General features: G+C 42.0%; 1 protein-coding gene and 1 pseudogene across 3 annotated transcripts in view; both read right to left on the bottom strand.

Moving 5' to 3' along the window:
• The window catches only part of DNAH5 (dynein axonemal heavy chain 5), a 226653-nt gene that overhangs the window by 154109 nt on the left and 46214 nt on the right, over positions 1-26330 (bottom strand). For all 3 annotated transcript variants that reach the window (XM_016152142.2, XM_036225601.1, XM_036225602.1), the window contains exons 4-15: positions 23856-23995; positions 22477-22698; positions 19947-20084; positions 18817-18993; positions 17535-17648; positions 16861-16968; positions 14668-14790; positions 13900-14115; positions 10780-10887; positions 6415-6500; positions 5631-5952; positions 4501-4707 (exon numbers count right to left, since the gene is read on the bottom strand). In XM_016152142.2, the coding sequence (XP_016007628.2) occupies positions 4501-4707; positions 5631-5952; positions 6415-6500; positions 10780-10887; positions 13900-14115; positions 14668-14790; positions 16861-16968; positions 17535-17648; positions 18817-18993; positions 19947-20084; positions 22477-22698; positions 23856-23995 (1961 nt within the window). The remainder of the gene's footprint in view (positions 1-4500; positions 4708-5630; positions 5953-6414; positions 6501-10779; positions 10888-13899; positions 14116-14667; positions 14791-16860; positions 16969-17534; positions 17649-18816; positions 18994-19946; positions 20085-22476; positions 22699-23855; positions 23996-26330) is intronic.
• On the bottom strand, positions 19481-19599 carry LOC118607440 (annotated as a pseudogene).

The raw sequence follows: 26330 nt of genomic DNA, 5'->3' as shown, positions 1-26330 counted from the left end.
AAAAAAGTCTCTCTGTAAATACAAATTCCTAATCTGATGAAATTAAACTGAGGAGGCGAGAAAAGGGATTTAAGAGTTTCTCGCTCCAAAAAGGAAGAAAAACTCTGAGGTCAGGTGACTTTTCCAAACCAAGTGAAGTCATGCAACCAGTGCCTTAGCCTATGCTAAGCTCATTCATTCAACTTGTACACTAGGAGCACATGATTCCAACGACTCTGGCCACTTCCTGTAGACCATACTTACCACCCAAAGTGTCTGAGTCACCAGAGGTTTGCCTCAGCGGAACTGTAGGCCAAGTCCTGATGCAAGACCCAAAACAGACAAGGGGTCGAACCAGCAGTGATGTCAAGTGCCATGGCTTCAAGTGTCACCCGCATGCCAAAGACAACCGAACTTACATCTCCAGCCCAGATCTTACTCCCGAAGTCCAGATTTATATATGACAAGAGTCTACTCGATACCTCCACTTGAAAATATAGCAGACATTTTAAACTTAACATGTCCAAAACTAAAAGTTTGTTCTTCCCCAAAACCTCCTCTGCTCACAGCATCTTCAATCTCAACTGATGGCGACTCCATCCGTCCAGCTCTCAGGCCAAAACTCAGAGTCATCCTGGATGCCTCTCTCTCATATCTGCACGCAATCCATCAGGATACCTTGTTTGCTCCATGTTCAAAAGAGATCCTGTTTCTGACTTGCTTACCATACCCACTGCCACCACCGTCATTGAGCCTCTCCTAAATTATTGGAATTATCTACCATTGCCTCCCCTCTTCCTCTTACACTCACTATAGTTTACACTCAATGAAGCAGAAAGAGTAATTCTTTCTAAATGTATCAAGTCACCCTTCTGCTCACCTGGCCACATGGTTTCCCGTCTCATTCAGGGCCAGAAGTTCTTAGGCTGGTCTGCGAAAATCTACCCAGTCCAGACTCCATTACTTCTCCAATTCCATCTCTAATCACTCCTTCCCTCTCTTACCTGCTCCTGCCCTAATATCTTTTTTGCTGGTCCTTAGCTTTGAGGCCTTTTTAACTCCTGCAAATAATTACTTGAACGCTACCTTCTCAATTAGGCCAATACTGACTACCTACTTAAGACTGTAAATCATCACCAATAAGCACCTACTCACTCTGTCCTCTTTGCCCTATTTTTTCCATACTACCTATCGCTTTCTAATAGACTCTTTAATAATGTATTTATTTATAATGTTTATTACTTATTTTCTGTCTTGCCCAACTAGAATATAAGTTCTATAAGGACAAGACTTTTGTCTGCTTTGTTCAGTGTCAAAACAGTACCTGGCACACAGGAGATGATCAATTACAGATATCTAACTAATTATTTGTTATCGGAAGGAGTATCTGCAATCAGAAACTCCTGGATTCTGGCCCTCCATATAAATTTACCTGTTGTATAATGTTAAACTATGTTAGTATTTTGCTCATATGTTACCATTTTAAAATAAAAGTAATAGTACTTCCAGCCTACCTTTTATAGTTATGTTAATATGGATAATAATTAATTATAAGAAAGTTACTTTAATGTACCTCTTAAATACAATTGTTTTTAAGCTCATATTTTTAATGTGCACAGTGGTATTACTTTTTCATTAAATCGATGTTCTCAAAGTATCTTCCCTGAAATACAATAGCCCCAGAGATTACATAAGAAAAATTGTCTCTGGATGGATGAGTTTAGAAAACACCGTATATCAGAATAGTCAATTAAAATTAATGATACTGAGAAATGTGAAAGAAGCAAACAAAAAGCCCAATAGACTTTGTAAATTTCATTAAACCCGACATTTCCTAAATGGTCCACATAATTCTTTCTTCCTATAATTCTTTCTTCCACGATTTCTTTATATCCTTTCAATTTCTATGAAAGCCACTTTCGAAAAGCCTAAATTTGATGGTTCTATTAGCAGCTACTTATACATTTCCTGAAGTTTTTCCCCATTGCTTACTTTTTACTGCCCATCACTTTTCTATTTGGGAAGCAATTCTTACAATCAGCCTTCTGCATCTCACCTTCATCCTTTAACCCCATGAAGATTATTCATCCGTTTTATAAATGAGAAACTGAGGCTTCAGAAGATAAAGGAATTTTCCCAAAGATAATGGTTTGAATCCAGATAAAATGGCTTCAGAATCTATACCTGTAACTATTAGTACATGCTGGCTTATCTCTTTCTAGTTTGAACTGCCTTCCAAAGAAGAGATGAAGAAAAGAAGTTCTCAGTCACTTTGGCATATCTGTAGGAAGCTGAAAGTTCTGTTAAATATTCAGCACGATAATTCTGTAACACCTGAGAAGTTCCCCTAAATCTGCTGATAGATCCACTCTTACCAGCTACATGACATGATGGGTAGGAACGTTTCATTCTTTCAACCTCCAAGATATAACAAATGTCACCAGATAACAATTTACTTGCTCTAATTGTCATTTACACTTGTGGTTGTTTTTAAAACATCCTTTGACTCTCCTTTCTTCTTGGGGTGGGGTCTATGTCCCCTTTCCTTGAATCTAGGTGGACTTATAGAGTTCAACAAAGTACAAAAGAAGTGATGCTATGAGATACCGAAGTTGTCTTAGAGGCAATATGGCTTCCTCCTTGTTTACTGTAACACCTACTCATGGAATCCTGAGTTGCCATGTGAGAAATTCTACTACCCAGAGGCCTCCACACTTGGAGGCCACAAATAGATGCTCCAGTCTTTGGTCTCAGCTGAGCAAAGTTTCCAGCCATCCCCACCAAAGAACCAGACAGGAGAATGAGGCCATCTTAGATCTTCCAGCTGGAAACTCTGCCAGCTAAACTAAATAACCTTAGTTAAGGCCACACAGAACAGAAGAATCACCTAGCCAAGTCTTACTTAAATGTTTTACCCACAAAACCATAAGATACAACAAAATGGTTATTTTACATCCACTACAATGTGGGATTGTTTGTTACATGCAACAGATAACTGAAACTATTCTGCAGACAAAATTATATTTCATAATTTTATATCCTTATATTTTTTCTAAGTAAAAATATTATTTTTTGTAAATATTTAGATTGACTAAGTGATTTTCCTAGCATGCAAGAAAAGTCTAAAAGGGAACCCCGACATGCTGACTCGTATTTGATGAGCCCACATCTGAGGAAGGTCTGTCCTCTGCCAGTAGTGACTTTTTAACACCACATGGAGGAGTAAACGGCAGACTGCAGTGTGAGCTCTGGTCCTCTCTGCACTTACTACCTCTGAGACCTTGGCTAAGTTATTTAACTTTTCCGAGCCATGGTTTTGTCATCTATAAAATACTGTAATAGTATTCTGCCCCAATTACCTAACCTGGTTGTGGAAAAGATCTAATGGAATAATAAACATGAAAATGGTTTAAAATGTAAAGCTATGTAAATGCACAGCCTTATTGGCCTTTTCTTTTCACGGGAACCACTATAATTGTAACAGTGGTTTCTGTGTTGTCAAATTTCATAGCTACATCTCTGTCCTCATCTGGGAAGCATTTGTCACTGCTGACCAGGCTCTCCCTCAAGATGCTTTTCAACCCTTGGCTTCCTTGATACTTGGTTTCCTCCCACCTCAAAAGCCAATCCTTAATTTTATTTGCATAGTGCTCTTCCATCAAACCTACTAATATCGGAGCTACCGAGGGCTAGGTCTAGGCCCTCTACTTTTCTTAATCTGCCTTCTTTTCCTTGGAGATATCTTCCAGAAGAACAACTTTAAATAGCAACTACACCAAAAGTATGCCTTTGAGTTCGACTTCTTCACTTAACTCCAGACTTACACACCTGCATAGATAACACCTCCACTTCGATCTCTAAAAATAATCTTATACTAAAGATGGGAACTTGATTCCCTCCTGCTCCCCAAAATGAACTAGTTCTAGTCTTTGCCATCTCCATAAATGGAACTTCCATTCAGGGCCACTGCATGTTATTGAGAAAGTTGTACAGAATCCAACACGGACAGTAATATATAACAACCCTCCTGTGAGGAATTCCATTGAGTTGCTCACACCAAAACCAAAGGAATCATCCTTGAGTTCTCTTGCAACCTGCCTGCTGACATAATTCTTCAATTCACTGACCTACTACTTGGTTGACATTCTAGTTCAAGCACCATCATCGCCATCATGAACCAACACAACGGCCTGCAAAACTGGCTTCACTTGACAGTCTTGTTCCCATAAAAACCTATTCTTTACCCGGCAGGAACCATAATTTTCATTGTAAAAGACATCATGCCTTTTCCTTCTGGTCGAATTCCTCCAACAGCTTCCCAATGCACTCAAACTTATATCCTTGGTTTACGAGATCTGTCATGACCTGGCCTTGTCAACTTGATGGCCTCATTCCATGGTGCTTTTTCCTCTGTTACTCCACTCCAATCCTCCCAGGAATTTTCTAGTCCTTGACAGTAACACATCATCATTTTTTTAATGCAAACTGTGGGTATCCAGGAAAAAACTAAAAGTACTATACCTTCATGTTACTGAAGTTCTTCTTGTATACATCCCGTTTCTGGAAAAGGGCAGCTGCAAATGGTGACACTTCCAGACCCAACTGTGCCATGCACTCTGTTTCTCTAAATAAGGTTAATATCTGAGGGTCAAAGTTTACAAACAATTCCCCTGTTCCTGGAGCCTTTACCAATAAAGAGGCCTCCAGTCCAATGTGGATTTCTTCAATCTACAAGAAAAGATTAACATCATTACTATAAGAAAGTTCAGTGCATACACTGGCTACCTAGCTTGGCCATTTCTAGGAATGAGTTGAGCTTCTCCAATTATAGATGATGGGGTCACTCACTCTTCTCCTAAGTTCACTTTCAGGAAAGGGCTTTCAAGTTCTTGGTGGTGACATTGTTCAGATGATTTAACAAAACACTTGGGTTGTGATTCTCTCACACCCACCAGGTAAGTGGATACACAAATAGTGATGGCTTCTCAAAAGCCATGTAGCTCCCTGATACCTTCACATCTATTCAGTTATTGTTCCTAATAAAAGTTTCACAAAACTTACTAAACTCAGTCTTCGGTTATCAAAAAAGCAACGATTAGCACTATGGAGATATCTCTGTATTGGCTCAGACACCAAAATCTGAACCAGGAAAATGAGACGCAATTTTAGAAGGCTTGTGTGGCTGAATTTTAACCTGCAAATTACCAAAAAAATAAATAAACAAAAAAAGTCTTCCTGCCAATCTACAAAGATTGGTAAAGTATGAAACATAGTTTGATTAACCTAGTATAGCCAAAGAAAATATAAGGCACCGTTTAACAGACATATTATTGTTTACTGACACAATAAGGAACTAAATGGAGGAAGAAAAGAAAAATCCTAATCAACCAGGTAAAAGAACCAATAAAGAGCATCTTCTCCCATAGGCATTCGTAAATTAAATAAAAATGAGTTTCTGTTACCTGGCTTATGATTTTTTTCCTGGACTTATTACTCTCTTTGACCTGATTATCTACATTCGACCAAACCTGTCTTATAAAATACCCTCGAAAACCAACTTTCTGAGTGAATAAAACACTTCGATGCTCGTGGAAGGGTTCCCACTGATTTGACGGTGGAGATCTTTAAAGAATATAAACGTAGAGACTCACCTGCTGGAGCCACGCCCTGTGGTAAAGAACCTCAAACTCCAGGAGGACCTGGGCCACCTTGTTGTAACTTCGGATCACAGGTCTGGCTTCCGCCGTCCGCAGCACGGTCGGGTGCTGCTGGAAAAGTTGCATCGGTTGCTGAATTCTGTGGAAGAGCTGACGGGCCCACAGGATCTTCCCAGCGATGGGGGGCTGGTCACGGGCCAACGGGGGGTCGCCTTTCTGCTTCGTATACAGCTTTGAGATCATATCAATGTCAGTCCCATAGTGTTCAAGGATACGCCGATATTTGTCATCAATACCAAGATTGGGTATATTCAGTCTGTTTTTTTTTTGAGAAGTGAAAGGTTTGAGTTAATGGGAAGATATCTAGCAATTTCTTTTATTGAGAGTTATGTTAAAATATATGCTCATGGACGAGAATGAGATATTTGGCATATTTAGTAAACTAAAATGGTATCAACCCATCAATCACATTTCAATAAAGTAGGAGATTTTTTAAATAGCATTAATTCCTATAATCTAGGCAAAACTATTAACTTGGTAAGAATTTTTTCAAATTACTTAAGTATTAAGTAATATTATGATAGGTGCTTCAAAACTAAGAAAGTCTTAATCCTCCAAAGAACGTTAAGTCTGACCACATTATCCAGTGTCAAGGGAGGATTTTATTTCTATTAGAATATGAAATAATAATAATAATAACAACAACAACAGGTAAACTCTATTCATATTACCCCAATTTTAGAAAACGAATCTTAGAAAAATTGTTCCAAATTTTTACCTTTCAAATTTCTTTAACATACTTAGAGCTTGATTTGTATTTTGAATCTTTTCAAATGTGACATCCATGAACTTCTGCAACTCATTCTAAAACAGAATAAAGTCTGATGATGAATCAGCATTGGGAAAAGTCCTACTTAGCAACAAGATAAACGAACTTCCCATTCTCTACAAATACATATAACACAGGACAAACTATACCAGGAAAGTTAATACTCACCTGAACTTGAAAGAAAGATAAATGCCCAGAAGGCAAAACAAAACAAAACAAAACAAAACAAAGACATGGCAACCAGAGCAGCCACGGGAGTTGGGACCGCGGCAGGCTCCAGGTGTACTGGTCGGGCGGCCTGGGGTAGGCACTGGGGCGTCATCACAGCTGTGGGGCCCTCACACTCTCAAAAGACCACTGCGGAAAGCCAGGGCCCTTGCAGTGCGCCCACGCCCACAGGGGAATTAACCAATTCTGTCCGCAAGTTAGGGGGAGCAGCAGAGGGAACTGCCATCTGCCCAGAGCCAGGAATGGATGGATAAAGAGAGGCTCCCCCCAGCAGGGTGCCCACACCTTCTCTGTGAAGAGCCGGATGGTATTTTCGGCTTTGAGAGACTTAGGTCTCTTTTACAGCTACTCACCTAACACTGTGCACAGGCGGCCGCAGACAATCCACTAAACCACCAGATCCTGCCCGCAGGATCCTACTGACCCCTGTTCTAGAGCTACTGAAATGCAGAGGCTGGGCCACACCTACAGGAGGAGTCTGAGTTTTCAGACACAGGAGATGACAGGGGCCTAACCCAAGAAATGAACACAACAGCTAGTCCGGGATGGCAAAACACTAGGGCCCCAGCAGAAGGGATGCCGAGCTGCCCACCCCACAGAAACTGCCGTACCCCAGGGCCAGAGACCCGCACAGGAAAAGTAAATAGGCAACTGCCAAGAATATAAGATTTTAAAGAGTGACCCCAATATCAAAGTTTTAAGAAACACGTATTTCGTAAAGCTCCCGAATCTATTTTCCTAAATGATTTTCATTGTGGACTGTCCTGAGGACCTCACACATCTTATACCATTGTACGGTTGTGTCCAAAAAAATTGCACCAAAAAACGAGGCACATGATTTACCTTTTGTTCATTCTAGGTTTAAGTGCAGAATTGCCATTAAAATCTAAATTGAGTTAAATAAAAGACAGAAAAAGGATTTCATTATTTTCCATTTTGTGCTTCAAAGTAAAGTTCCAATCAATCTTCCCCTGCCCCTCTCAATTTACCGGCCAGAAGTGTGGGCCTCTATAATTCCAAAGGGATCATTCATTTATGTGCTAATGAAATTGGGAAGCCAGTTGCATGCGCGGTGAGAATTAGTGCCTAGATAAGCTCGATTTGACAGAAGCCATTTGGCAAGACGACCAGTCGGAAATATCCAGGATAATATCCGAGGCGCCACTGGAAACACCACCTGGAGAGATGCCGCTGTCCCCGGGGCTGGCCTGTGACGTTCGACAAAGCCCCGAACGTGACGGATGGCTGAGCCCGTTAGAACCTGTCCTTTCCTCTGACACTTCTCACTCCTTCTACTGCAATTGTCAATAACAGTACGGTTAGCCTACCCAAATAAATACTCAAATATTTTTCACTACGAAAAAATATCTAAGAATAAACTACGCAGAACTAGACATCTGCAATTCCTCCACCTCCTGCAACTGCAGACACTAGCAAATCTTTGCTGAGCCCTGACACTCATACCTCATTTTCCCTGGTTTTTCTACCCTATGGCTTCACCAAGGCCTGCACTGAGCTCTCTATAAACATCTAAGACCTCTTCAATCCGAGCCTTAGACCGGTTCTGACAGTCTCCTCAATCCGGCCATGGAATCCTTGCCCTAGTCCTCTTATTGGTTATGGGCGCTCTCTCAGCTCCTATTCAGTTTTCTGTTCAACCTGTTGGAACCAGCATGAACTCTAAACCTGGGCAGGACTCCAGGCTCTGACCCCCTCGACAGTGGAGTTCGGGACATGATCCAAATCACCCATGCAGCCCACCTCGCTCTCCAGTGCTTCGTCCTGAAAATGCCAGTTACTGAGCCTTTCCCGTCATCTCCAAGATTCATCCCCCGCCCCAAGCTCACTCCACCCAGAGTCAGGAAAAAGGTCAGTATTTTCACCTCAATTTTACAGAGACAAGGGCTGAATTCATGAGTTATTTAAAGGAGAGAGTATTAAAAAGTTAGTTAGGAGAAAAATGATGGAGAAAGGGACAAAGAAGTCAAAGGAAACCAGTCATCCAACCGAAGATGGGCCATTCTTGACATGGAAGATAAGAAAAATAATAGCATTGAATTTAAGGGGAAAAAAAGATTAAGGAGAATGAAAACTAATATCTATAACTAATACTCAAAAACCAGGTTGTAGAACAATTATCAAGTTATATTCTAAGTATTGTTCAAAGCGGGCACAGCTCAAAAAGCTCTCCCAATCCCACCTGTTTCCCTCCATTTACTTGGAAAAATTAACACTATTCTGGCATCAAGCACCGCCTCCCCTCTGAGCCTGGTCCCAGGCAAGCAGAAGTATGGACAAGGCCCTCATCCAGCCTTATGGGTTACAGCAATTCTCGGATTCTATGTAATGTTTTGCAGGCCTGTCCTCCCTCTGAGTTTCTTTAGCACTTCTTTGGACTATGTCTTGACTTTAATCTTTGCATCCTCACTACCTGGTACAATATTAGAATGTTCTTCTTCTAACATATATGCACTTATATTTCAATCACAGCACATGTCTGCCTCTGACTGCAAGCTTTGAGGACAAATGTATTTGATTTATTTCCATATTCATAAGCCGCAGCCTAATACATAATTGATGTACAGTAAATGCTTGTTTAATTATAATAAATCGAGCTCTTATTAATTCATTACTCACACATTAATTCAGCAAACATTCTTTGCTCTCCAATTATAGAAGGTGCCGCCCACTAGGCCCAGGCGACACAAAGAAGAAAGAAAACAATTCTGCCTTCAAGGTGTTCACCATCTACCTGTCTTCCACCTATGAGCTACTGAGGTACCACGTAACTGAAACTGCAGGGAAACAGGTGAAAACTTGGCAAGTGAACGCTGAGCATGGAGCACAGAATCAAGATCTACACCGTCCATCGTTTTCCAACAAGACGAGATCCATAGTCCTTACGTCTGAATCGCTCCCAAAGGTAGTCCTCGCCTAAATCATTAGAGGCATTATATCTTCCCGCCAACTGAAATATTTCTCATAGCATAAGGGTTAAAAACGTGAATCCTCGAACCAGAACGCCTGGGTCTAACCCCAAGTCTAGAGCTTGTTATTTCTGTGACTTTGGACGAGTGACTTAACCTCGCTGCCTCAGTGTCCTCCTCTGCAAAGTGAGAGTACCGAGATTGTCCGCATTAGAACAGTACCTGACACGTAGAACTGGCTAGTTTTATTACGATTCCTTCTACCACCAAAGCCGCCCCTCCAAAAATGCCTCAGAGTTCTTTTTCCCTTATATGTACCAATTTATTTTGAAACAAAAATTCTGGAAAAGAAGTAACACAAGGCCATTTTCCTTGGATAATCAGAAAGGTGCCCATTTTGCATCTCACCGGGATGAAAAGAAGTCTGCCTATTAATTATGGCAGATAACTACTGGGTTGATAATAAACATTGCCAACTAGCCCAGAGGATCCCAGCCCACCTGCTCTCAGCACATGACCCCACAGGTGACAGGCCCGGTGCTAGGCATCTCATGAGAACTGGCCGATCCAACCTCTTCCTTAGGAATTCGGAGCTGGGGCCAGGCCTGTGACATGTTCTCAGAAGCTGCTCTGTGGACCGGAAGTCGAGATGGCTGGCGTGCAGTGAGCAGAGGTGGCAGTGGGGGTGCGGGAGAAGGAAGAAAGTGGTCCGGATGCTGAGTCAGTCCTGGGACCGCTGTTTCTGGGGCCAGCTGCAGCCCTGCCTTGAGGATCCGTCAGATGTTGCTGACCATTTGCTTAAACTACCTCTGGTCATAATCATTGCTATGAGGTAACAAGCAAATGGAAACGACTTTCTATATCTAATAATATCACGTTTCAACAGAACATGAAAGTTAATTTTCTAAGAACCAAGACAGAAGACAAGCAGAGGTCTGTGATTACAGATCACTATCCAAAGCTACATTTACGACCCTTTAATTATGAAAAAGAGCCTTCAATTATTCATCTGAAATCACAAAGTGCAGGCCGAGGTTGCTATCGGTCACCTCCGTGATGAAGATGCCCTTCCTTCTGAATGGAAAATGATTAGCGGCATTACAGAGAATGGAAAAAATAAACATGTGACTGTCAACAGAAATGTTGTTATACAACCTACATGAAGGTCATTAGTCTGCTTGCAAAACTCTTCATAATCCTGCTCGAAATCCATTTTCCGCTGGTCTAAGAAATTATATTCCTTTTCCTTTATGGTGGCAACAATAGCCTGAAATGTTATGAAAGAAATAATACAATATTTCAATATTCTTGCATTACTTAATTAAATATAACCTTTAAATGTAGAACCTGAAAAATCATTACCATAAAAGCAACTAAAAAGAGGCCCATTTCTTTAGTTATGTAGCTTAATGCTTATTACAGCAGTATAATGTTGCCTATTGCATTACAAGAAATCACTTGGAAAGCGTTCTCATGAGGTTTTATATGTTTTTAAATGAAAATATAAAATATAGACCACATCTGAAAAGTAGGAGTGTTTTCTCTAAAAATGTCTTATCAATCACATTTGAAATAATAAAAACGAAGCCCAGAGTAGAAGTTAACAAAATATTTTTCATTGAAAAGTTTGACTTCTCAGAAAATAAATAAGACTTAATAGAACACAAACTTAGGAAGAAAATAGTTATGTTATAATATCTACAGGTGAAATACCATCTTCTAAGCCTCAAGTGTCTTACATAAAATGTCAAACCACCATCCACCACCCAAAGACTCACTAGAATTAATTGCTTCCTCCTGCCCTGCGAAGCTGCAGTCCATGAGTACAAGAGTACAACTTAGGCAATTTATCTCCTTGAAAACTGTATATTACCCACGGTTTTGTTTGCTCTGAATAATGAGCTATAATGCTATGTGATTATTCTTAACCAGGTACTAAGCCATTCTCAAACTCGGGAGCCCACACTGTTGACAGAGGCATATAATTTTTATGAAGAATGTCGGGCCTCTGTCTGCAATCTCCTCTTCAAAGTCATTTCCATTTAAACATCGATTCAGATCTCTCAATAGACAAACATGTATCAACTGCTTAACTTCTTGAATCAAGTTTACTGGTTAAAACAACCTACTCTTTCATGCTGCATAACTACAAAATTAGTTCTCTTTAGAAATTGTGTGTGTGTGTGTGTGTGTATAAATGCTACTCATCATGTCATAAGCAATGTTTAAAAAAGTATGAAAAAGCTATATTTCCATATTTAAATATGGTAATTTAAAAGATTCGAAACCCTTAGAAAATTCTGTTCTATGACTAGATTTTTTTCTTGTTTTTTCCTTTTATTAAATTTATTGGGGTGACATTGGTTAATAAAATTATGTAAGTTTCAAGTGTACAATTCGATAATATGTTATATGCATATTACATTGTGTGTTCACCAGCCAAAGTTAAATTTCCTGTTGTCACCATACATTTGTCCCCCTTTACCCTTACCTACTTCCCCTATATCTCGCTCCTTTCTGGTAACCACTCAACTGTTGTCTGTGGCCATGATTTAATGGTCACTGAAGAGTACTGATTTAACTAAACTGATTAACTGTGACCTTTAAGCCAACTAATGCTACTGAGTCTACATTACTTACCTGGCAGATGTTTACTGCACACCTACTACATGCCAGTAAACTCTGAAGACACAGGAATGAACAGAACAAACAAATGTCCGCACCCTGGGGGAACTTAAATCCTTGGTCAGGGAAAGAGAGTCAGAAGCTATGTGAGTCACAAATAAACAAGCAGGATAATTTCAGACAGGGATAAAGTGAGTAATGTGACAAAGAGTGACTGAGGTGAAACAGAAGCAAGGAAAACTTAAATGAGGGCCATTTAAATCAAGATCTGGAGGGCAAGAGAGAAATGACTGTGTGATAATCCAGGGTGGAACTTTCCAGAAAAAAAAAGCACTGCAAGCCTAAGGCGGACTGAACTGCGTCTGGAGAACATGGAATGAGAAGAGGCAGGCATGACAGGGCCTTGAGGGCCAGGCGAGGAGGCCGAGATTCATTGCCGTAGACACTATTTTGAGTTTCTAACACCTATACAACATACGAATATCTCACCTGATGCTTTCATGTATCATCTGCATTTTACCTCACTATCTTCCAGTAGTATGTCCATTTTCAATGGTATTTCACTTGCGTTTCAAAGCAATTTCTCTTCTCAATATTTGTATAAGATTAAAATATCTTTTTATCGGGTTTAAATGTTTTTATCTTCCTTTAGATGTACAGTTCAACTCCTCATTCAGAATAAATTTTGAAATATGTTCCAAAGTTACTTTTTCATTAAGATAGAAAATCAATTCCAGATTGAAAAATAAATGGATATAGTCCTTCTTCCTCCTGTAAAACTGTCGCCTTCCAGGTGTAGATTTTCCACCTTGCAGATTACAAAGATTCACCTAAAATGTTTCTGCTATATAAAAAAGGTCTTTCCTTTTTCTCTCCCAAATCTGGTGTACTCAGGAAATGAAAAAGGTTTCTTATACCGGCCTAAACTATTAGAGCACAAAAACCAATGTGTGGCAATAAATTATATGATCCTTTTCAAATTAAAAAAAAAAATCAATTTTAGTATCACTGTCCCTAAACAAGGAAAAATTTGGCTAATTTTGTATTAAGAAGTTAAAATACATTTTCTTTGTAAATTGTTTTTTAAAATCTTCAAAACATTACTAGATCATTGTGCCCATTTTAAGACCTAAAATCAGTCACATATGGACCCTTAAAAGATAAAGCAGCTAAAACCAAAATAACTAGGAGCTAACATAAAATTCAGTTCCTTTTACTTTTAACACGTATCCAAATAAAATGCTCAAATCCAGAGACAAACTGATGCCACTCAGAACTCAGCGTCAACTCGCGCCTGACGCATAGCATTTGCTTCATTGCCTGATGCATAGTATTTGCTTATTAGATACGTCTTACATGAATAAAGCGATGTTATAGTTAAACATTTTCCTGTGCTACTCATGAAAATGCTTTTCCTAATGATGATTAATTTCACACTATTAGGAAGTCATTCTCACAACTACACACCTGAAAGGAACATATTAGCACCAATACATAATCCTCAAGAAAACTTAATTTCTCTATGGTTTAAGGGCCACGAGCTTATATTTTACATTACGAACTATCTGAATCATCCCAAACATAATTATTTCCATAAAATGTCAACATTTTAGTTATGGATAAGAGTAATGGATTTAGTTTTAAAGTAAAATACCTGGTATTTAGTGACCATGTCGTCCAGCCCTTCGATTTTAGACTCTTGCAGAACTGAATATGTCTTAAAAGTCGTGAAGATGTCTATTATCTTGGCGAGCCGTCGATGGAAAGTTTCGAATTTTCCAAAAATATACATCTCGCTAAATTCAAACTGTTTTTCGTTTGGATCTTGTTTAAGCTTTTGTTTCATCTTGTGGAAGCAGTTCTGGTATTCCTTAAAATGAAACGCCGAAACAGAAGAAAGGGAAAACACCGGAAAAATCGATCGTATCCTTCTACAGCGAGGGAGGCGGCGATGTCAGGGCGGAATCGCAAACCCTTTCACTTTGCCGCCTCGGAATTTCCTCATCCGTCAGCCTGGAGCATCGCCTTTCGCCCTCCTCCGATCTAGCAAACTCCTGATTGCTCGTAATGCACCTCAGAGAGGCAGGCTTGGCACCTCGGTCCCATCTCGCTGGGAACAGCCTCACTCCGTGTCCACTTCCCCATTCGCCCGTAAGAAGCTTAAGGGAAACTACCTCGCCTTAGTCCTCTTTGTACCTTCGGTACTTAGTATGGCATCGGGGGAGCAGGTCCCCAGAGAGGATGGAATAAGTGGATGCATTTTCTAGGAAGGCTTATTAACACTCAATTTTCTTAACCGTAAATAAGTGCTGTTCTTTTCGGCAACCAACTATATAATTGGTAAATAATTGAAGATGCAGCGGCAAAAACAACACGGAAATAATGAAACGTGTTCCGAATACGTTATTGGGTTGACCATTACCTGTTTGAGTTTAATTGCAGATAATATTTTTTCCACAACAACATCCTGAGGCTGGCTCCACACGGACGCGGTCCCATTGTTGGTGATATGAGCTTTACATGCAGATATCATCTGATTGGTCACCTGGAGTTTTCCAACGAAATGATGTTACACACACTAAACCACCATCAATTATAAATTGGACTATAGGGTCTTTCACTCTTCTACCTCTCGGAGTATACAATCTGTGAACTTTAGCTTTGGCTTTATTTGTTTCTATAGCATTGATGATCAAGCACTAGCCCTTTTTTTTTTTTTACTTTATTGAGATATAAACGACAAATGAAATCATATATGTTTAAGGTGTACAATATGATGATTTAATATACCTAGTAAAATGATTACCACAATCAAGTTAATTAATATCCATCACATCACATAGTTACTTTTCACGTATGTGGTGGGAGCATTTAAGATCTACTCTCTCAGTAAATGTCGAGTGTACAATACAGTATTAACAATAGTCTCCATGCTTACATTAGGTCTCCAGAACTTACTCATCTTATAACTGAAAGTTTGTACCTTTTGACTGACATCTCCCCATTCCTCCTCCCTCCCCAGCCCCTGGAGACCACCATTCTCCTCTCTGCTTCTATTTATTCGACTTTTATAGATTCCACAGATATATTGTTAAAGTCATTTGCGAAATCACAGAGTTGGAAGCAACAAAAAAAATCAACAACTCAGGTGCTTTGTTGATGCAGGATGAATGTCTTAACCAACCAAGAAATGATTCCCTTTCTAGCCTAAAAGGTGTTGGGCGCTGCCCTGATCTCCTTCGGTAGCTTGCTCTAACGTCTAACTCACAATTTTTAAGTGCCCAGTAAAAGACTAACACCCGGACCACTTCACGCCACCATGACCCGTAGCAGAAATGCCGAAAGAAGAGAGCAACAGAGAAATAATAATGTACATAATAATATAGGTGATCGCTAACATTGTATTCATCCCTCCAAACTCAAAAAATAAAATAAAATAAACTTCAGAATCTTCCAGGTGATTTTTTTTTTTTTTTTTTAGAAATTAAAATTAGATGACTTCTGTGTGTATAGACATGATGGCTGGGATTTGCAGTGCAAAGGTTGGGAGCATAAGCTAAACGAGATTGGTCACATGTTGATAGTTGCTGAATCTGCAAGACATGTACACAGGGGTTTCGGGTATATGAGTCAAAATTTCCTTAATGTAAGGTTTTTGAAATTTAGATAAATGGTGGTCTCACGATTTTTTTCAAAAAAACAAGACCTGCAAATCACATGCATGAAACCGAGAGTCATATTGCAAGTTGACTTTTGAGTCCCCTACCCAGAAAACTTCCTCCGTGACTCCACCATGCAGTTCTAAAGTGTGAGGAAGCTGGGAAAGAGCCCCGTGGAGTTCCCTCCTTTCTAAGGAACATGAGAGCAGAGGAAGAGCTTCCTGTTGCGCCCTCGAGGCTGGGCGTCCCTATTCCCAGGAAAAATCACGACTCCTACTGCATTAGTACTCAAGACAGAAGTCCTGATGAGTTGAAAATTCCTGGATTTTAATACGACACTTAAAACTTCTGCCTTGGTAATGAAAAAGTCATTTACTTCTTAGAGGCCATTCATTCGTAACAGGAAACGCAACAGAGCTCACCGCGAATGCTTAGGAGTCAGGGCATAAGGTTTAAATGTCATTATATTTTTTGGTAGAATCACTGCAATTGCTTTATGGGTTACCAGAACACTGCAAGTGGCTTTTAGTACCATGATTGCAGTCCTAATAATACCAAGAAAACAACTGTGGCATTGAAAAAATTTGGTATAGTGGCATTTAAAATATGAAACAGAAGATAGTTAAATATAGTTTTTCTTAATTAAAATTTACCCAATGAGAATAAATAATGTGCCAAAATATATAGGGATTGAAATTCCAAAAAGAATCTTTTTTTATTTTTACTATATAAATTACACAATATCATAATAATTACTTTGAGAAAGAATACTTTATGATTTGCTAGAATCAGCTTCTCACATAAATTTAATTCTATCTCTATTGAGAGATTAATCTCTTTTTGCAATTGTAGCGTAAATAGACATTGGATTGTGCTAATGTGGTCATTTTTAATTACCAAAGAATTGACCATTGGTAAAGAAATATGTGACCGTGGACTTTATGCTGTGCACTTACCTTTACAAACAGCGACGTGATCTTCTCAGAGGTGTTATAGTAATGAGAGATACTATAGATCATTTTAATTGCATTTATAAGTGTAGGAATAGCATCAATCATGGATATCTTGAACAAAACACAAAAGTTTTCAGAGAATCAAATGTTAAATTCAGCAAAATTCTAATAGTTCAATCATTCAATTTTCATTAAAATAAAGTATAGCTACAATTTTTACTTAAATTTTTAAACTATTATGTAACACTTTCCATAAATATATTTAAGGGTAATTTTATTGTTTAGTCATATACAGTTAAGCAAATTTTATTTCAATGCAAGAGACATGAACTTTCTGCTAATAACAAGTTATATTAACAATCAATTTTGTAATCTATAAAAGCAAGTACTTTCTAAAGTTAAAAGATCAAAAAATACCATCTAGTGATGCTTCCCACAGTTCATTGAGTATAGCCCATGTCGACTGCAATATTTAATGGAATATGCAAGTTTTTTAAAATATAACATCACACATACATCAATAGAAAGACAGACATGTGTATATACATAAAATTTTCTCGAGAACAAAAAGAGATTTCCCAACAGACTGTAATATCTACAAACTAAAACTCCACACTCAATTAAACTGGCACAAAAGGGCCATAAACAGGCTAAGGGAGTAGAAATCTTTAACTTACCGGGTCACCGCTGTACAAGGGGTCACAGCATTTTTCAAGTGTGTACAAATATTTGACATTGTCCTTCGCTTCATTAGATGCATCAGTGATTCGAATATCCATCTCCCGCCAAGTCTAAGCACAGTACAGAGAAGCAATTTTAATGTAATTATTAGCAGAGGAACTTCCAACATAATAGCTTTTAGAGTCACCACAAGTCCTTCAGGTCAGACTTTCAGTTCACCCTGCACGTCTTGCATAAAACTGAATCCAGAGGGATAAAGAACAGTGCCACACTGAAGAGCAATTTTAAGTTTTTGACTAAGTTTAAAGGTATCTCCTCCAGGCCTTCTCTTATAAAATCTATGCAATAACGAAGAAAGAGCTTCAAGAGGTAGCATCTCCCTTTGAGCTCACGCCTTCTCTCTTCCACCAGCTCCTGGATCCACTTTGCGTCTCGCTCCCATATTTTCCATCTTCGCTCTAGTCTAACCTGAAATTCTTTTTCCCTATATAACTATACTTCTGTTCATCCATTAATGTAGCAATTATCTATTAACTGTCACCATATGCCAGGACTGTGCAGTGAGCTAGAAACTTCATAATGGCAAGACGTCTAAACATGGGAGAAGTGAAAAAAAAAAAAAATTATTTAGCACAAGCCAACACGTTCAATTGACTTCATGGAATTCCTACTGACAATATTTCTGAACGACACTGCAATGAAATGATCGTGTTTCTTTGAGCGATGATAAGAGGAAAATCTAAAGCACAGGTATTGAAACAAATTATCATTATTTAAACTGTTTTCATAGATTGAAACATCCGTGCAAATCACTCATAAATAGTCTTTACGGCCCCAAGGCTAGGTGTGCTGGGCACACCTGTCCCCAATGATCACTGACTCTCGGTATCCACATTCTTCTGTCACCTCTGCACCTGATCCTGGGCTGAATCTAACGATTCACTTCTAATAAACAGAATGTGACAAAAGTGATGGGAATTCACTTTGGGGATAAATTGATCAAAAGACCGTGGCTTCATAACGTACACAACCACGTCGCCTGCAATACCTTCTAATAATACACAGACATACAGGTACATCGGCCAGCAAATATCTTTAATTCAAAGGCTATTTCCACACTATCACCAATTACGAAGGAGCAACATTATCCGGTCTTATATTTTTTTCATGAAGGTACAATGACATTTTTTTTCTGTTCCCAGTTACTCTATGACCTGAAATAGTCCATGACATGAAATTCCCATACATTTCATAAAGCAAAAGGAAACGGCTGAGAACCTTCAGAAGTTTCGACTTGGCAGCAGCAAGCACGGCCAACACAGCCTTCACGTCCGGGCTTTTCAGCTGATCCAGAAGGTAGTTGAACGTGGACAGCCTCTTCTTCCAGTGCTCCAGCTCGGCTCGGGGCCCGAGGTCATCCGCCTCCTTCCGCAGCTGGTTGTTCTCGGCGAGGACCTGCGAACGCACAGGACAGAGCAGCACCGTGTATGGCTGGAGAGATGAGCATCATACGTAGGCGAAAAATAAGAAAAGAAGGAAATGATGCTCTCCGAATCACACTACGGTTTCATTCATCTGTCTGCTCTGAATGACGGCCTCTTACTAACTTAGCATGTACCCATTTTTGAAACTTCCACAACCATTTAGTTGACTTGTTCTAACTGAAAACTGCTCATTTAAGGAACCTTAATGAACTTTGGCAGGACGTGACCTCTGAAGGGCTCCGTGGGCATTCACCTACTGCAAGACGGCGAAGCAGTGTGACCCCTATTACATGGCTTCATTTTATTTGTGCTCATTTTTTGATGTAATGTCAACCTTTTCCTAAGACTTTTCTGAAAATGTTATTTTTTTTTAGGTGAGGCAGCCCTTGGTTGACCTCACAGATTGCAAGAACCTTGTCAGCTTACGATCCCGTTTTGGGGTTTTTTTTTTTTTTTTATGCCTACAGCACCTGGTCTTCCTAGGTGGTCTCCCATCCAAGTACTAACCAGACCCGACTCTACTTAGCTTCCGAGATCACATAGGATTGGGCTTGCTCAAGGTGGCATGGCCGTAGACCTGAAAATATTATTTTCAGGTTCAGTCTCGAGCTCCCTTTCGGAGGACACACTAAATTAGAAAACTCTATTTCTAAAGACATTCTCAAAGTAAATTATACGTTGAGAAAAAAAATAGCAAAGGGCTGTCCTCTAGTTATGTGAGTATAAAGAATCATTAACTTTCATCTCTTAGCATTCTTACTATCTCTTCGTAATGACTATAAATTAAAACCATGTGAACTTCTCACCTTTTCAGGTAAGTGGTAAAATACTTAGGCAAATGGGAATGGCATATGATACACTTTCTTCCATTGGTTAGTCGAATAACATGGCATCTGGAACTGATGTTTGGTTTCTGGAAATTACCTGTTCTGTCTGTTTGATCCATACTTTCATACAACCTTCTATTTTTTCCAGAGTCTCGGGGTTATTAGCTAGGGTCAGGTAGTCTACTGGCTCCTTCAGGGTTGTCAATTCAAATATGTCACACTTTTGAAGGTTCACCTAATTAAAATGAAAATTAAATAATAAGGTGATGATTTTTAAGTACACACACATGCACACACACACACGCATGCACTTCTGGTTGACCCCTCAGCTGAGAAGGATCTTAAGGGAACCTTCTGGTCTACACCACCCTGCCCTCTGAAGAAAGATCACAAAAGCACAGTAAGATATAAAATGCCCGATCCTGCCACACACTGAGCACACCACTCAAGAAGATGGGGTGCGAGGTCAGCTTGTGGGTCAAGAAGAGCAAAACACTGAACTAGACAAAAAGAGTTATAACATCGCAGAATCTGGGAATTAATAGGGAACTTGGAAATTAAAAAGTCAACTCATAAAACCAAAGAAAGCAGGGATACTTCTAAGAAGTTGATGGGGGGAGGGGTAATTTCTCATCTATCATTCTTTAAAAAAAAAAAAAAAACTAACCAGAGGGAAATGCTCTCATGTCCTTACCCAATAACGTCTTTAGAGTTAGCAAGTTCAATGGCAAACATGCGAATCTGCTTTTTATTTGGGGAGGAAGAGGGCAGGGAAGGAGGTATGTTGGATTTCGACTTGACAACAAAACTTCATGTATTTTTAAACACACAACATAAAATGTAAATATTAATAATAAATCAAATCAAATCAAAATATTGATTTAATGAGGCCGTTTTCCTTACGGTAAATGTGCACCGCCAGGCACCACGAATCTAAATTCAAGTCTCAGGCTCAAGCCCACTTTACCAACAACAGAGCTAACGTGATTCTCTCAGTCGGTTCAGAGCCAGCGTGGAAGGCTGTGGGTTTGTTCACCCGCCAACACCAACATGGCCAAGGAGCCACGAAGTCCAGGCCCTACGGGTTTCTTGGTAAACCAAGGGAAAACCGGAAAGCATGCTAGATGCGGAGGGCAGAAGGTGCAGGCTGCGGAGCGGAGGGCACCGGATACTGGGCGGCTCGCCCTGCTCCCCTCAAACCAGCCTGTGGGGTGAGGCCGAGCTGCTGCCCCCGGTGCCGCTGTCCCTAGAAAGGGACATTGTGGCACCTGGAGAGCCCCTGGAGGTTCCCTGTTTCTGTCACGTGGCATCCTAATAACACCCTGCCAGCTCTGACCTCTAGTAGCCCCGAGTCCTGGCCCCCCAAGTCCAACCCTGGTCAGAGGCTCTTCATCTATCCCGCCCAAATGAGGCTCAGAGCACCGCCCTGTCCTGCCTGCACCTGACCTTGGCACTTGGAATTTTTCTCACTGCTCCCACCGGGGCAGCGCACACCTCCACTCCCCTGTGCCCTGGCTCATGCCGCCCCAGAACGGAAGGCCCTCCCAGCACACCTGTACCCCGACTCCTCCCCCTCTGCACAGTCCACCTGCCACACCTAGACGACTCCTCGGCTTTACGGGGAGGTCTCTGGGCTTCAAAACATGGCACGACCTACGTCCTGTGTGGAAATCCAACCCAGCTTTTGTAATACCTCTGCTATAAAATGAAGTGAAATCACATGAAAACATGGCCTTTTGAGGTAGAATAATCATGTAATTTGGTTCCACTTGTATTTGACTATGGCCGGAATCACAGTTAATTGTTAGTATAACTCCGATGTTGGCCGAAAGCGTCCTGCCCCGGTCCGCACGGAACGTATTCACCTCCCCCTTGCCGCATCCTTCAGGGAGCCCGCCTCCCTCCATCCCCGCCCCCCGGTATCCCAGTAGGTCCCAGTAGGTCTCAGTGTTCCCTGGAGGGGGTGAGTGTTCCACTGCCACTGCCATCGCCTAGCCCGTCCCTCTTTCCCCAGACACGCCGGGTCCGGGCCGCCTTCCGCCCCAGGAATCACTAACACGGGCTCACCGCAGAGCGCGCGAACGTGCTGGAAGCTAACGCTCACGTCCGCCAAACTGATTCTGGAAGGCCCTTCTGGTCGCTGGCCGGCCACAGGACCTGGCCCTCTCTCTCCAGCTATGTCAGTTCGTCTGTCTTCCTTCCTCTCCAGGTGTTCTCCGCCCCTACCCACCACCCGCCACAGACACACAGACACATGTGCACGCGCGCGCACACACACGCACACGCACACACACACCACACTCTGGAGCCAGATTCCTCTCCTTCTGGGATGCAGAGTAACAGCATACCCTTCTCTCTGCAGTCACACACACCTCACATGACTAAGTCTTCCATCACAGCCAACATTTCTGTGGAACTCCTAATGCATTAATACCCCCAAATTAAGGAGATTTAAATCCAGTCACCGCCGCATCTTGAGGGGGCAACAAAAAATGCCCATGAAATAGTTTTTCAAGATCTGCAAGGCAGTGGAATGAACACCATCTAAGAGAAATAAATACTCGACGCTTCTGTGTTGACTTGTTTACCACCTGTCATTTCTTAAGGACCCACTTATCCGCTCTTACCTTCTCCTTCAAACTCTCCTGTGCGCCTGACAGGACGCTCACAAAGGCTTCCAGAGAGCTCAGGAACTCCTGCCGGAGGCCGGCTGCGTCCTGCAGCCCCTCCAGCTCGCCCCAGCCGTGGCTCGTGGCCCTGAGGGCGGGAATGAAGAGGTCCGACAGCAAACACTTCACGCTGTTGAGCAGGCCCCCGTCCGTGGCGTCCAGCATGTTAAAGCTCACCTCCTGGAAAACAATCGGGAGATCCTTTACTGCAGAAACGACCTCCCATCGCAACGTGGCTACCCAGTCATTTCTGAATGCTGTTCGTTAACCAACGGTCCTGTGGAAAGACCGACCAAAGGAGAAAAGCAGAGGCTATCCACTCAGAGTTGGCCACCGTCACTTGCGTTTCAGCAGAGACTCGACGCGGGCGGAGGAGCGGGAAAGCTTTCTGGTGGAGAAAAGGGAAGGTTAGGGGTGGGGGAAAGAGGGCTTCGGCAGTGCCCTAACTGGCAGCTGTCGGCTCGGGAAAACTGGAGGTGGGCTAACCAGGAGCAAGGCATCCTGTGCGACTGGTGGAGGGTGCACACTTGGCCCCAGGGAAGTCCATTGAAAGGATGGACAAAAATGAAGAAGGCTGGCAGTCATGAGTCAAGTCCCTGTTGGGCAATGGGGAGAGCTGTTACTGTTCGGAGCTTCCTGTCTGGCTTCCTGCAGGGCTGCGCAGCAGGCTGGCTACCTGGGTTGTTTATTGTAGTCTAGCCATCGTCTGTTTCTATCTGTGGTCTCGCCATCGTCTGTTTGTATATCAGTCTCTCATACCAGTAAACTGTTATTTGGACATAAGCTTTATGCTATTCTAAATTGCAATAAAATAAAAGCATGAAATCCAGAGAATCGAAGATGTTTACCCGTTTATTTGTTCCAAGCAAATAACGTACACATTGAGGGCAGAGGAGACATGTACAGATGAACTTTATTTTGCATGCAAAACAAAATAAAGTTATGTATTCACTTTCATAAGTCTTATTTTAAATGCATGAAATTTGCCACTGGGTAAACTATGTGTGGGGAATTCTTTTTCAAAGGGAAGACCTCATCGTGACACATACACATGCACATACACATACACACATGCACACTCACATAAATGCACAAATACACATATGATGTTATATCAGTTTTTGTTAATAAATTGGAGATTAAGTCCTCTTACCCAATGGATTTAAAGAAAATGCCCTCTTAATTGCTTGCTTTAAATGCTCTCAAGAATATTTCTTTGAAAGGAGTTTTAGATACTTATTTAATGAACACAACGGTTGTCTCCACAGGGATTACTGTCTCCTGTAAAACTTCCGTGATTCTCGACAGTCGGGGTAAAACACGGCTCTCCTCCTTACCTGGTGGATGTTCTCAGGGGTGATGGCTCTGATAGGGTCGGTCCTGATGAAGGACACACACACTCCAGTGAGAGCGACATCCTTCCCCTCAGTCACGAACACCTTCGGTTTCTTCGCTTTTCCAGAAGAACCAGGTTGTCCTACAAAAGCAAAAGAATTTTAGTTCTGCAGAAGCTATCTGCAGTCCACGTGGTCATCTCTTGGCACAAAGTTTCCTTGTTGAGGTATTGTCACGTGCCCAGAAGGTCCACCACTTGGATAATCTTGAGCCTGAGCCCTCAAAGGATCTAAAAGAATCTGTTTGATTCTCAATTACAGGCTCATTTCTAAATTGTTGCTCCAGGGGGGGAAAAAAAAAAAAAAACGGAAATGGAAGGAGCAGAAATAAGAAAGTTTGGTCCAGAGCAGATTCGTGCTGAAGCTACAAAGATTGTCTCCATGGCGCTGAGCCTTCTCGGGGCCGTGAGAAGAGGCGAGGGAGGAGACAGCATCTCCCAGCATGTTCTGTGCCAGGCCCTCCACCTGGTACCTTGTCTACGTCACCAAAAGTCTCTACAACGCTGAAGACAGCTGTGTCCTATGCCAAGCCACTCAGCCAAAAGGCGGCAGAGGCAAGATTAAAAACCAGCTGGAACTACACAACTCCAGACACGGCCCCCTCCCCGCTACCCCGTCTCTGTCGCGGTCTGGCTGGCCCCTCAGCTCCTTGCTAGAGTCGGGATCATGTGGAAGCAGGAGAGCATCGTGATGAACGGTGTAGGGGCTACAGTCAGACTCCTGGGGCTTTGACCTCAGGCTGCACATCCCAGCCACGGGGCCTTGGGCAAGTTACTTGATCTTTCTGTGCCTCAGTTTTATCATCTGAAAAGTGGGAATAATAATATTAAACCCAGCATCTGGAATTGTTGTGAAGATTGAATAAGTTAATATCTCTAAAGTGCTTACAAAGGCACAGAAAAACACTAGCTCACTGCACATTATTATTATTATTTGAAAATTCGTTTTCGGTGGTACAAGCACGTGGCTCATAAGCGGACCATTTAAGTACACGGAGTATGCTCTGAGCTGTTCCAGTGCGCCCCATATGTCCAAGAAAGTTTTATATCTCCAAATGAATTGGCAGATCATGCAAGGTGATGAGGACGGTGCTAGGGAGGGACTTGGGGAGGAGAGCGGACTGGAAGTCGAATCCTAAGACCCTGGGATTCCAACCTCTGCACGAAATCCTCTCCTGGGCTCTTCCCCATTGCGATGCTGGGCTGCAGACTTGGACCAGGGGCTGACAGTGAACCCCGCCAAGAAAGGAAACCAGAAGCTCTCTCGCTCGCTCGCTCACTCCAAATTGTGTCCCACTTCTAACTCAGAGCACCTGGGTCTCATGAGTAAGAAGTTAAACTAGAAGTTTCGACCAAAGCATCAAGGTATGATACATACCAGAAAACAGAGACTTATAATGCAAAAAAAAAAAAAAAAAAAAAAAATCCTTCAGAAATTTCAAAGTAGGTGTCCTAGAACTGAATAAACATCTCGCACACATCAGAATCCAGAAGGCTCAGGAGAGTGCAGCCTGCGGAAGGATTCTGTGTGGACGGCCGGGCCGTGGGAGGGGCAGTGGTACGAAATGCTTCCGCTTACACCGCAGGTCAAGACGGGGGGTGACCAATGTCCCAGTTTGCCCAGGACTGAGGGTTCCCTATGACATGGGACTTTCAGTGCTAGAACTGGGCAAACCTCAGGCAAACCAGGACCAACGGTCGCTGTAATGAAAAAACACGTTCTTCATCCCAACTACCTAAAAAGCCTGATTTGCGTGTCCTGGAGGTTAGGGACAAATTGGGCTGAGATATGACACCTCCCCTAGAAACCTAAACGCAGCAATGCAAAGGGAGACGCTGGGCAACACTGGAACTGACAACATGTCCCCTGACAGCAGGACGAGAAGTGGACACGTTTCTAGTGAACCAGGTGGGACCTCACCGAAGAGAGAGAGAGCCTGGGGCCACCTTCAATCTCAAGGGTGCTGGAGGGATGACAGAACAGAGCACGTCGGGGTGGGCTACCGGGGTGGGGCACGTTACCGGAGAACAGACGCAGAGAGAGATGCAGGATGACTCATCGCCATGGGAGCGCGCCCAGTGGCCACCTCTGGAGAACCCACCGTGATGCCCGCAAGAACAAGGGCCCAGAGAACGCACGGTCGGCCAGCTCGTGACACCGCCAGTCAACGAGAAACCTTCCCGCCGCCTCTTCCCTCTTGTCTCTGCCCTACTTCAAGCCTGATCAATCAGAAACTGGTTTGTACAATGCAGATGAGGGGCGGAAGGGTAAGTTGAGGAAGCAGGGACTACACACTCCTCCCCCACCACAAACATCGACCTTCGGAGCCCCCTGCCAGGGGTGGGCCGTGGGGCAAACGAAGCAGAGTTAACTTTAGATCAAACTAGTTTTGATCAGCTGAATATTTTTAGTTTCCGA

Source organism: Rousettus aegyptiacus, unplaced genomic scaffold (assembly GCF_014176215.1).
Source record: "Rousettus aegyptiacus isolate mRouAeg1 unplaced genomic scaffold, mRouAeg1.p scaffold_m13_p_8, whole genome shotgun sequence".
NCBI lineage: Eukaryota > Metazoa > Chordata > Mammalia > Chiroptera > Pteropodidae > Rousettus > Rousettus aegyptiacus.
Note: the sequence above shows the minus strand (reverse complement) of the source record. Positions and strands in the feature narration are given on the sequence as shown.